Source organism: Aquarana catesbeiana, linkage group LG10 (assembly GCF_042186555.1).
Source record: "Aquarana catesbeiana isolate 2022-GZ linkage group LG10, ASM4218655v1, whole genome shotgun sequence".
NCBI lineage: Eukaryota > Metazoa > Chordata > Amphibia > Anura > Ranidae > Aquarana > Aquarana catesbeiana.
Genome location: NC_133333.1, coordinates 74857454 through 74870914, shown reverse-complemented (window position 1 = coordinate 74870914; position 13461 = coordinate 74857454). Strand labels below are relative to the sequence as shown.

The 13461-nt window shown below is 41.0% G+C and overlaps 1 protein-coding gene across 2 annotated transcripts in view; it reads left to right on the top strand.

The window, feature by feature from the left end:
* The window catches only part of LOC141110735 (receptor-type tyrosine-protein phosphatase H-like), a 788595-nt gene that overhangs the window by 530261 nt on the left and 244873 nt on the right, over positions 1-13461 (top strand). For both annotated transcript variants that reach the window (XM_073602293.1, XM_073602291.1), the window contains 2 exons: positions 6705-6959; positions 7046-7130. In XM_073602293.1, coding sequence (XP_073458394.1) covers positions 6705-6959; positions 7046-7130 — 340 coding nt within the window. The remainder of the gene's footprint in view (positions 1-6704; positions 6960-7045; positions 7131-13461) is intronic.

The window sequence follows — 13461 nt, the reverse complement described above, 5'->3', positions numbered from 1 at the left end:
GTAATCCAGTTAAAATAGTCCATAAATTTCACTCACATCTCGCAACTTTATACAAGACAAACAATGAATTTAATCCTACAGAGGCTGAATCCTTCTTCTCAAAAATAACCTTACCTGAGTTATCTCAGAATCAAAAAAGCAGTTTGGATGAGCCTATAACTATAGATGAAGTTGCTAACGCCATAAAAGACCTAAAACTTAACAAAAGACCAGGCCCAGACGGCTACTCGGCTTTATACTATAAAACATTCTCAGAAATACTCTCTCCCATTCTCACTGAAACTTTTAACAAACTTCTAGATGGACATTCTTTTCGGCAAGAAACACTAATGGCAATTGTTTGTATGATCCCAAAACCCCTTTCTGATGATACTTCCTGTGTGAATTATCGGCCTAACTCTCTGTTAAACCTCGATATTAAATTATTAGCAAAAATAATAGCAAAACGCCTCAATAGCATTATAGGAAAATTAATACATAGAGATCAAGTAGGCTTCATGCCAAATAGACAGGCAGGCGATAATATACGCAGGGCAGTGTTATTGGCACATATTGCTAAAAAACGGAAAATCCCTTTATGTTTTCTATCTCTCGATATTAAGAGGGCATTTGACACAGTATCCTGGCAATATATGCAATATTCATTACAAAAATGGGGTTTTGGACCCCACTTTTTAACATGGATCAAAGCATTATATAATAAACCCAAAGCCTTTATAAAATATGCTGGATACAAATCTGAAGCCTTTAATATTGAAAGAGGTACCCGATAGGGTTGCCCATTATCTCCCTTATTATTTGCCCTTATACTCGAACCCATGGCCCAATATATCAGAACAAACCAAACTATAACTGGCATTGAAGTAGGAGGTATTACACACAAATTATATATATTTGCAGACGATATATTACTTTTTCTATCATCACCACAGGTCTCTGGTCCTAACTTAATACCAGCTCTTGATGGATTTGCAGCCCTATCCGGCCTTATGATTAATCCTAAGAAATGCCTAGTGCTTAATATTTCACTCACAAACATGGAATTGATCCCGGCTAGGGCTGCACTCCCATTCACATGGGCAGAAAAATCAATCCCATATCTTGGAATTCATTTAACAGCCTCTCATTCTGACTTATTCTCAACCAATTATCCTCCTGTATTAAGACAGATCACAAATCTAATAAAACAATGGTCGCAACTTCCTTTATCCTGGATGGGGAAGATTAATGCAATCAAAATGACTATTCTACCCAAATTGCTTTATCTATTCAGAGTCCTCCCTATTCCAATTCCTTCCTATTTTTTGAGAATAGTACAAAAAAGAGCAACTTCGTTTATATGGGGCTCTTCTAAACCACGTATACCTATACACACACTACATCTTCCCAAAAATAAAGGAGGCCTGGGATACCCTAATTTTACTAACTACTACAGAGCGGCACATTTGGCCAGTCTGTCCAAATACCATGCAAAACAGGAAATCCCATTATGGGTATTTATAGAGGCTTCAGAAAATGACCCTCTATTAATATCAAATTTATTATGGCTTGATCCTAAAGACCGCTTTAAAATTCATAATCCCATAACTAAACACTTCTTATCTCTCTGGGATAAACTAAAAACCAAATATCAGTTACAATCTCCACACAATCCTCTCCTTTCTTTTATCAGAAATCCGGCCTTTTATCCGGCATGGATCTACCCAAATTCTTTTAAAGCTTGGACAACATCAGGCATTCAGACACTAAATGACTTCATAGCATCTAAATCATTCCTTTCATTCCCATCGCTTAGAGAAAAATATGATCTACCAAACTCTGAGATATTTAGATATCTCCAAATCAAAAATTTCTATACACCATTCCTAAAGGGGGATACACCATTATCCCAATTATCCATTTTTGAATCAATCTGTACAAAAGATCCATTTGCTAAAGGTACAATTTCATCACTTTATAATCAATTATATGGAGTAGCAAATCTTAATAGACCCTCTTACGTTCAGAGGTGGGAGGAGGACCTGGGACGAACTTTAGAAGACACGGACTGGTCTAACATATGGCTCACATCTAAGTCATCTTCACCCAACATCTTAGCACTGGAGACAAATTATAAAGTCCTAACTCGCTGGTACCTTGTACCCGCTAGAGTGGCAAAATATTCACCTAATACCTCAGCTCTTTGTTTTCGAGGATGCCCAGAAATAGGCACATATTTACACATATGGTGGACGTGCCCAGTAATCCAAACCTTCTGGAAGGAAGTCTTCGTGATTGCATCTAAAATATTTAAAAAAATAATACAACCAGATCCATATTTAACTTTACTTAATCTAAAACCGGAATGGTTAACACTCTCTCAATTCAAACTTATGATCCAACTAATAACGGCTGCAAAACAAACAGTGGCCAAGGCATGGAAATCTCCTACATTGGTACTAGCAGAAACAATTCACAGAATGAATAATACAATGTCCCATGCTAAGATGGTAGCCATCGATCAAAATCAAATTCCAAAATTTGAAAAACTTTGGCATCCTTGGATAAAACAACAGTTCCTGTCAAACTTCAATGACTCTGTCCTGTTGCCATGGTAACAGATTAAATGACTTACAGAGACACCCATTCTAAGGCTTCAAAGAGAACTAAAAAGAATAATAAACTGACGAGCGGGACAACGTTGTGGACCATACCTCTACCTTTCAACCCTTTTTCTTCTTTCTCTTTCCTTTTCTCCACCTTACGATTAAAGCTCATTATCAGAATTTATTTGACCTATATACACTCTACTTGTAAACAATATGTATAGTAGGTATAAATCATTTAAATACCTACAAAAGTAACTAAGGAAATGATATATATCTTTAATTTAGGTTTACGTGAACCCAATGTTTAATATTTGAAATTTCATGATATATACCTATATAAACCCTACTGTAAAACAATGAGCTTACTTTATAGATCCTTGTAAACTTACTTTATGTATCTTTATAACATTGTATACTCAATAAACTTCTTTTGACAAGGAAAAAAAAAAAAAAAGTATGGCTTTCCTTTTTTTTGCTTAATCCTAATCCTTATGAGCTGCTAGTATCTACAAATCTTTCCTGCCTTCTGAGAAGTGCACTGTTTCTGTTAAAATAGTTTTAAAGTGGTGTTCCACCCAAAAAAAAAAAAAAAAATGCATGAAAATTCCTAAAAAGAAATAAAAAAAAATGTTTGGAAATTTTTTTTTTTACTCACCTCTAAATGCCTGTTGCTAGGGGGTCCCTCGTGGTCTGCCTCTTTCAGTGCCTGAGCTGGTGACATCACTTCCCCCTCGGCACAGGAAGGGCTCAGCTCTGCTCCCTCCCTCTTGTCAATCATCTGGGACCCATTACAGGTCCCAGGTGACTGAGCAGCCAATCACGGCGCGCGGCGCGCTCGCGCATGCGCAGTGGGTGCCCAGCTGTGAAGCCACAGCCCGGCGCCCACAGTTGCAATGCCGGTGCTGCTGAACAGAGGGGGAGATGAGCGGGGCTTTGATCCCCCCTATCACTGGACCCTGGGACAGGTAAGTGTCCAATTAAAAGTCAGCAGCTGCAGTATTTGTAGCTGCTGACTTTTAATTTTTTTTTTTAATGGGCCCTCCTCTTTAAGTACCTGTGGGAGGGTCTACACTACAGACTTTCTTGAAGCATCATACCAACAATGGGGAGTCTGGATCCACCTCCCTTCCTTCTCCTCTCTGTGATTGACATCGGCTCTGGGCTCTCTGCTATTTCTGGAGACTAAACACAACACACAGAGCTGCTCTCCTCCTGCCTCTCCCCACTCCCCCTCCCCTCTCCCTCCTCCCTGTTTCAGACCGAACTATCTCAGCACACATTCAGGAAAGCAGCAGGCATTAGTGGGTGTAGAAATCAGTGATAGTGCTCTGTACAGTGTATTATATTCCATTTTCCTGCTAAAATTATAATGCATAGAATACATTTTTAAAGAAAAATACAACATTGCATTTGTCAGCATTGCCTGCATTTACTGCAAAACAATTAGAGCTAATATTGTGATTTCATCATTTTATTGGCTATTCAGATTGTTCTATGTGATTGAGGTCATGGAGCTTTCCATGTACATATGCTGGTTAGACATTGCTAGAGGTACAGGTAATGGGGATGATGGGACTGTATAGAAGTACAGAGGATGATGGGACTGTATAGGAGTACAGGGGATGGGGATGATGGCACTGTACAGGGGATGGTGATGATGGGATTGTATAGGAGTACAGGGGATGGGGATGATGGGACTGTATAGGAGTACAGGGGATGGGGATGATGGGACTCTATAGGAGAACAGGGGATGGGGATGATGGGACTGTATAGGAGTACAGGGGAGGGGAATGATGAGATTGTATAAGATTACAGGGTATGATGGGACTGTGTAGGAGTACAGGGGATGGGGATGATGGGACTGTATAGGAGTACAGGGGATGGGGATGATAGGACTGTATAGGAGTACTGGGGATGATGGAACTGTATAGGAGTACAGGGGATGATGGGACTGTGCAGGGGATGATGGGACTGTGCAGGGGATGATGGGACTGTACAGGGGATGGGGATGTTGGGACTGTATAGGAGTACAGGGGATGGGGATGATGGGATTGTATAGGAGTACAGGGGATGGGGATGATGGGACTGTATAGGAGTACTGGGGATGGGGATGATGGGACTGTATAGTACAGGGGGTTGGGATGATGGTATTGTATAGGAGTACAGGAGATAGGGATGATGGGACTGTATAGGAGTACAGGGGATGGGGATGATGGGATTGTATAGGAGTACAGGGGATGGGGATGATGGGACTGCATAGGAGTACTGGGGATGGGGATGATTGGACTGTATAGTACAGGGGGTGGGGATGATGGTATTGTATAGGAGTACAGGAGATCGGGATGATGGGACTGTATAGGAGTACAGGGGATGGGGATGATGGGACTGTTTAGGAGTACTGGGGATGGGGATGATGGGACTGTATAGGAGTATAGGGGAGGGGAATGATGGGATTGTATAACATTACAGGGTATGATGGGACTGTATAGGAGTACAGGGGATGGGGATGATGGGACTGTATAGGAGCACTGGGGATGATGGGACTGTATAGGAGTACTGGGGATGATGGGACTGTGCAGGGGATGGGGATGATGGGACTGTACAGGGGATGGGGATGATGGGACTGTATAGGAGTACAGGGGATGGGGATGATGGGATTGTATAGGAGTACAGGGGATGGGGATGATGGGACTGTTTAGGAGTACATGGGATGGGGATGATGGGACTGTATAAGAGTACTGGGGATGGGGATGATGGGACTGTATAGTACAGGGGGTGGGGGTGATGGTATTGTATAGGAGTACAGGGGATGGGGATGATGGGACTGTTTAGGAGTACTGGGGATGGGGATGATGGGACTGTTTAGGAGTACAGGGGATGGGGATGATGGGACTGTATAAGTTTACTGGGGATGGGGATGATGGGACTGTAGGAGTACAGAGGATGGGGATGAGTACAGGGGATGGGGATGATGGGACTGCATGAGTACAGGGGTGGGGATGATGGGACTGTTTAGGAGTACAGGGGATGGGAATGATGGGACTATATAGGAGTACAGGGGATGGGGATGATGGGATTGTATAGGAGTACAGGGGATGGGGATGATGGGACTGTATAGGAGTACATGGGATGGGGGATGGAATCAGTGGCAGAGGGATGGTGGTGGAGGGATGGGATCAGTGGCAGAGGGATGATTTGTATGTACAATAAAGGAGTGTCTGGGGACATATCGGGGGTCACTTTAGATGTGGGGGGTTGTCAGTCTCCCTCTCCTATGTACTGTACACAGGTATGCTCTCTACACATAGCACTGTGCTAATTTCAGAGAACAGACACAGGAAACAGGTTACTATGCTCCATATCTCCTCTTCTGATATAACACAGTGCTATGTGTAGAAAGCTTAGTGCTATGTGTAGAGAGCTTACCTGTGTTCATTACTGGACATGAGAAGTGTTCAGTCACACTCCCCCTTCCCCCATGGGTTGGAGGAGACTCTGACTCAGACTTTGAATGAGCGAGGGGGAGGGGGAATTCAGAGGACACAGGAACATCAAAGCCCAGGGGAGAGCTGTTGGATTCTCAGAGGAGAGCTTGCAGATAATAATAACCAGGGAAAGGTGAGGAGACTTCACTGCTTGTGTCATACTGTCTCTGCTTTAGCTGGGGACATGCTGCCATGGAAACAGAGGCACGTGAAGAAAGTGCTCGCTCTAGATAGCAGCTTGGGTGTGCACCTCTTCACCAATCACACCCACATGTCCAAGAGAGAGAGGGAGTGAAGGAGGGGCTGGATTGAGGAGCTGTATCCACCCCCTGCAAACTTTTGAACTGAGAGAGAACCATTAGAGGCTGCTTCTAGACTCTTCAAAAGACTATTCTGCAAAAACTAAAGGGCTGAGGAAAGAAAGAAATGCAATGCAGGTATGAGGGTATTATGTACTACCTATTTTTGCATTCCCATACTTCTCCTTAAATGCCTCAGGCTGTCTATTTTCCAAAAAGGGGTCATTTTGGGGGTATTTGACATAATATCTCAAAATACTATATATGCTTCTTAAAATTCACTGTACTTTCCCTTTAGGATAAATTGGTAGTAATCATTTTCTTTTTCTTAGTACCAGATCGTGTCCAAAGCGTTAAATGCTCAAAAGTCGATGGTTACCAGATAAGAGTGGAATTTCTGTGTCCAGTTGGCAATTATTCTGAAATCCAAGTGGTGGTCAATGATAAGCGCTATAACTGCAACTGTAATAGAAGCAATGTAATATCTGGCCTTCAACCTGCTAAAGAATACACGGTTAAAGTAGTCACTCTGGGAACAGATGAAAGCGATGTCACTGACGGATTAGAATGCTACACTGATAGTACAGGTATAAAAAAATAAGCCAGAACAAAATAAATGACATTAAGTCCAATATTGCACAGATATATTGACATAAACTTTTTTTGTTAATAGGAGTTATTGTTGGATCTGTATTAGGCATTTTAATATTTCTTCTTCTCATTGGAGTAATTGTTTACTTCGTCTTCAAAATAAGACGGTAAGATTGTTACAATATTTCTAACAGTTTTTCCTTAAATTTGAACATCAGGCAACCAGCCAATTACACTGCTGAAATACATAAAGTATTTATTTACTATTTTATCTGCCAATGACTTGTACATTTTTCAATCTATCAATTCTTGCAACTGCAACTTCTTGCAACTGCCTCCTTAGTGAGTTTATGTAACACTAGTGATCCGTTGACCGGTAACAACTTTCTAGAGTTAACCACTTCACCTCTGGAAGATTTACCCCCCTTCCTGACCAGGCCATTTTTTGCGATACGGCACTGCGTTAATTTAACTGATAATTGCTGACAACAAAAATATGTAAAAAATCTATTTTCTTCATCAGTTTAGGACAATATCTATTCTGCTACATATTTTTGCTAAAAAAAATCCCAATAAGCGTATATTGATTGGTTTGTGCAAAAGTTATAGCATCTACAAACTATGAGTAATATTTATGGAATTTTTATCTATCTATTTATTTATTACTAATAATGGTAGCGATCAGCAACTTATAGTGGGACTGCGATATTGCGGCAGACAAATCGGACACCTGACACTTTTTTGGGGACCCATGACATTATTACAGTGATCAGTGCTAAAAATATGCACTGTCACTGTACTAAAGACACTGCCAGGGAAGGGGCTAACATCAGGTGTAATCAAAGGGTTAAATGTGTGCCTAGCTGGTGATTCAGTGTAGTAAGGGAGGTGCTTTTACTAGTGGAAGGCATGGATTTGTGTTTCTATTTTACAGGAACACAGGAATGGATCCTGTGTTCCTGTGTGCAGTCGGTTTATGTAAACAAGGCAGATTGCCATTCTGTCAGTACAGAAGGCATGGGCCTTCTGTACTGACAGAATGGCAATCTGCCTTGTTTACATAAACCGACTGCCGCTCTGCCTGTGTACTGAACGATCAGCGGGTGTCGGCAGACATCAAGTCCATGGGACACGCTGATCAGCTCCCGCTGGGATTTTACCCTGGCATCCGACACCCAGAAGTGTAGGATTACGTATGTATACAGTACATGATCATGCGCAGCTGCCATGTAGCAGTAAATGTGCTATGGGGAGGTCGGCAAGTGGTTAAATGAACTAGAGCAATACTCACCTGTTTTTATGTGTCACCCTTCACTGGTTGGGTGAGCTAGGCATCTCTCTCACACTAATGTCTTACATTCTGAAAAATTTACGTCAACAAGGGAGCGACAGTTTTTAATAATCCTCATGTCTAGTTTGAGTCACTGTCTAGAATGCTGGAGAAAAAAAAGCTGTATATCATAGTTTGTAGACTCTAATGCTGCGTACAGACGATCGGAATTTCCGACAACCAAACTATGGTTTTATTTCCGACGGATGCTGGCTGAAACTTGTCTTGCATACACATGGTCGCACAATGTTTTCGGAAATTCCGATCGGCAAGAATGTGCTGATGTACAACACGTACTACGGGACTAGAAAAAGGAAGTTTAATAGCCAGTGCGCCACCCTTTGGGCTCTTTCTGCTAATCTCGTGTTAGCAGAAGTTTGGTAAGAGATGATTTGCGCCTTTCAGCCTCGTGCTTTTCAGATCATTACTGATCTTCAGTTTGTGTTTTTGGGTTCGTATCTGTTTTGCAGTGTGTGTAGTCAGTTCATATCTGTTTTTTAGTGCATTCTTTTATAGTTCGTATCAGTTTTTCAGTGCGTTTTTGTCCGCTCATTTCTGATTTTCAGGTCTCTCTTCTCAGGCCTTTCTGATTTTCAGTGCGTTCTGTTAGTTCGTTCTGACCAGCTGACTGTTTTCTAGCCATGTTGTGGGTACATACTCATCGTAGAGTTTGTGCTATGTGGGGGCTTGGTGTTGGGGTTCTTACTTTGACCCAAGCCCAGTCCATGAACAGGGGGAGGAGGAGTTCATGGGCAAAGAATTGGTTATTCCAGCGTGACCAATTCTCCGTGAGAATAATCCTGATGATTTCAGGAATTATCTCCCGGTGACGGACCCCGTTTTTCACAGTTTTTTGGCTATGCTGTCCCCCTATATTACCAAGCAGAACACTTGCATGTGGCAAGCCATCACTCCCGAGCAGAGGCTCATCGCCACCTTGTGGTACTTGGCGACGGGGAGAAGTCTGCAGGACATCAAGTTCTCGACAGGCATCTCCCCCCAGGCTCTGGGAATCATTATTCCAGAGACCTGTTCTGTCATCATACAGGTCCTGCAGAAGAACTATATTAGGGTAAGTTTTATCCTTTAACATCACATTCAACATCACATTCTATGTATTTAATGTTTGCTAATGTATTGTATTTATTTAATCATTCCATAATTGCCATAATTGTAATATGCTATGAATGTCCCCTTTGTCCTCATGCATGCTGGAAGTTTTTAAAGTTCTTTCTCTTGTCCTTTATGCATATTTGCCTTCCCTAACCTCCCCAGCATGCTATCCTTGGCCCATACACATATAGCCTAGTCATTTAACAATGTATTTTGTCAGCTCCATTGTAGTGCGTTACCCTAAACACCCCCTAAAATGTGTAAAAATATGATTGTTGTCCTTAAATTCAGGCAGAGTGCCAGAAGCTTTTTCGGGGGGAGCCCAAATTCATTTGGAACCCTCCCTCCCACCCACCAACCACTTAGTCAACCGATACCAATCCTCTATCTGCTGACTTTGTCAAACCCATACACACTATACCTACCTCTTTTGTGGTCAGATTTATGGATGAATTCACCAAAGCATGTAGTGCAAGGGCCTGCCTGAATACTTTCAAATGGTACTGTTTAAAGTTTTGTTCTCCTATTATCTTGATAGGTAATTGCAGAATGTAATATTGTGCTTCAATTTGTACAATGTGTATTTATATTTTTGTATTATGACACTTCTTACCTGTCCAGCGGCTGCCAATAGTGTAAGTAAGGAGGGGCTGACCAAAGTAACACACATTATGTATGAATTCAGCTCTCGAAGAAGTGGAGAGGGTTACCTGTCCAAAACATCTCCCCCCCCTAAAATTTTTAAATGGGCCATCAGAGGGGGTGAGGAATCTGATAAATTGACCTTATATTTTTGTCTTTAAATACTCCTTAAAATAAACGTTATACTGATGTTGTCCATGAATGTTTGTGTCTGTGTTGCGTTTGTTAAAATATGATTTTTTATATTAATCAGACATAACATTACATGGGACGATATTACAATAGTGAGTTGGTCAGATTACTGTCCGGTTCAAACAAATGCTGTTGCATACAATGGGTACGTAGATACCATTGTTGTATTCAATTGACAGTTTGAATAGGCTATTGTCTCTATAGCTACAGTTAGTAGGTAAGAGGGGCTCTCAAACTGAAAGAATGACTGTTAGTAGGTTGTTATGGAAACAAGTTTGCAACCATTAACTTTTGTCAACAAACTTGTACAAATAAAAGGCAGTAGAGACTGGGAAAGAGCTCATCATGTTTTAAGATCAGAAACCACTCATGATACAAGAAGGTGCCTGGTCTCAAGGAAAATCATTGCCAATGGAGATCACGAACATACAGTAACCAAAGTTAAGTAACTCTTAAATGTATTTGTACTGTTATAGACCATAGCCTGTTCATTTGCTAGGCATTTTACTTGTTATAGATATCTGTCAGTCTTGTATTGTATTCCTAATATTGTAATAGTTTTGTATGTACAGCATCTTTGTATAGTAAAAGCACATTTACACACTGCAGAACTCTCAGCTTCCTTGCGTATACCACAAAGTAACCTTGCTAGACAGACGCAAGCAAAACAGTGTCTAATCTGCTAGCAATGTTATGTGCAAAAGTACTAATTTTTTTCTTGTTTTACTCCACAGTTTCCTTCAACGCCACAGGAATGGCAGACTGTGACATCCCACTTTGCCCAGCAGTGGGACTTTCCCAACTGCGGAGGGGCAATTGATGGGAAACACGTCCCCCTTGTGCCACCCCCCAACTCGGGGTCATACTATTACAACTATAAGGGGTTTAATAGTATAGTGATGTTGGCGGTGCTGTCAGCAACATATGAGCTTCTCTATGTGGATGTGGGAAAGAATGGCCAGATGTCAGATGGTGGAGTCATTGCCCAAACCAAGTTCTACCGACAGCTCCAGAGTGGTGGCTTGGGATTGCCACCTGCAGAAGACAACGTGGCTGGTCTACCATTAGTCTTTGTTGCTGATGAAGTGTTTGGGCTTGGTGAACACCTGATTCGGCCATTTCCCATGAGGACCCTCACCCCAAAACAGTGGGTTTTTAGCTACTGGCTGGCCAGAGCCAAAAGAGTGGTGGAGAATGCTTTCGGCATAATGGCCAGCCGATTCCGCCTATTCCTGACGCCAATTCACATGGCAAAATACAAAATAAACCATATCGTACTTGTATACTGCATTATGCACAACTTTCTTAAGAGAAATGCTTCGAACTATGTGGCCTCAGTTGGGCCTGAGACAGAATTGCCAGATCAGTCAACCCTGACGGTACTTGAAGCTGGCTGTCCTGGCTTGCCCCCCCCAAAACGCTGTGAAGTCCGTCAAAAATATCTGGAATACTTTGTGGGTAGGGGGGCCATTGATATGCCAGTAAATGTTTGAGAAACATTTTTAAAATATTTTTTTTTAAACTGAAATAATATTTCATTTGATTTACTGCTTGTGTTTCTTTTAGCCGTCTCCTAGGTTCTCCAATGGGCTTTTCTTTTTGGCCATTTTCTTCAATAGTGCAGACGTAATTTATTTGATACATGAGGTGACAATCTCTTCTTCAGCTAACTATTATGTTGTGGGTCTGCTACACACACACCTTGTTTTTGTTTTAATGTATGTAATGCATTAATGCTAAAAAAAAACACATTCTTTTCAGCACCATGAATTATTAATTGTTTTGAGTCCCGAAAATGCCCTGATTGTGGCAAATTTTAGAGCACTGTGGGGGTTATTTACTAAAGGCAAATCCACTTTGCACTACAAGTGTACTTGAAACTGCACTGAAACTGCACTTGTAGTGTAAAGTGGATTTGCCTTTAGTAAATATCCCCCATTCTCTTAAGGTGAGAGTTCTGAGAGCCTGCTAAGACCGGCACTCTCTATATGAAGATTACCATCAGTATTTATGTATTTTCCATGTATCTGATCCCAGCTGATGCAATTCACCATTTATGAACTTTTTCACTTCACTTTATTAATTTGAATTTAGATATTAGATAATAGTTTGAACTATTTTGTGTACACCATTTTTTTCTCACACCCATGCATTAGTCTTATAATATGTGTTAGCCACATTTTCACTTATTATGTGATAGATTTGATGCGCGAAATCCCTTCATCTTTACGATTATTAGAGTGCAATGTGAACACTTTCGATTTTGCTGCAGTCTATAGTAGACATCATCACAGTTGATTCACGTTTTATTATTTGTGTTAATTTTGATTATTTTTATTATTTTTGTTGATTGGTCGTCATCACGCTCCTTTTTCTCACAGTAGCGCGAAGGACATTATCACAAATATCCCCCATTGCCACTGTAAACACCAACAAACTGGTATTGAGCATTGAAAGAAGAAGCCACAGATTGTTGAGCATAAAAAATTTTACTCAATACACATTCACATGTGCATTACAAAAAGGTTTTTGAACAAACCAACATATTTGTTGTGTAGCATTTTTAAGTTTGACAGTACAAATAGCCTTTTTGGGGTAAACAGGCATGTTTAAAACCATAAAACATACACAACTCAGGAACCTACAAAGTTTAACTTTGACAAAGTGAAGGCAATATCAGACATTAGTATGTCCAAACTGTGTTGATATTGCCTTCATCAGATGGGGTGATATCACCCCTGTAAAAGCCAAATTTTGAAGATGCACACAAATTTCATGTCAAAATGTGGATTTCCCTCCTGATCCCATGCCTAATGTCAACATATGCTAGCTCCCATCATGGGGGATAAATGGATGTGTTTTGGGGGTGCAACCCCTTCCTCTCATCTACTTTAGTTGCGAGGAAGGGGTTGCACCCACAAAACGCGTACATTGATATCCCGTGATGGCAGATAGCACATGTTGACACACTGTGTGCATCTTCAAAATTTGGCTCTTAAAATACTTTAAAACTTGATTTTAAAGACAAATTTACACAACAAAAGGGTACAATTTTTGTGTGTTTTAGATTCTGCCTAAAACATCAATGATGTTCTTCATTTTTTGTTGAACATCATTGGTGTTTTCCTTTATCTTTTCTAAATCACGATTGCACACCATAATCTCCCCTGATGAGGACGTGTGCACTTGCACTGGTGAAATGAGATTCTTCTTCCACAACA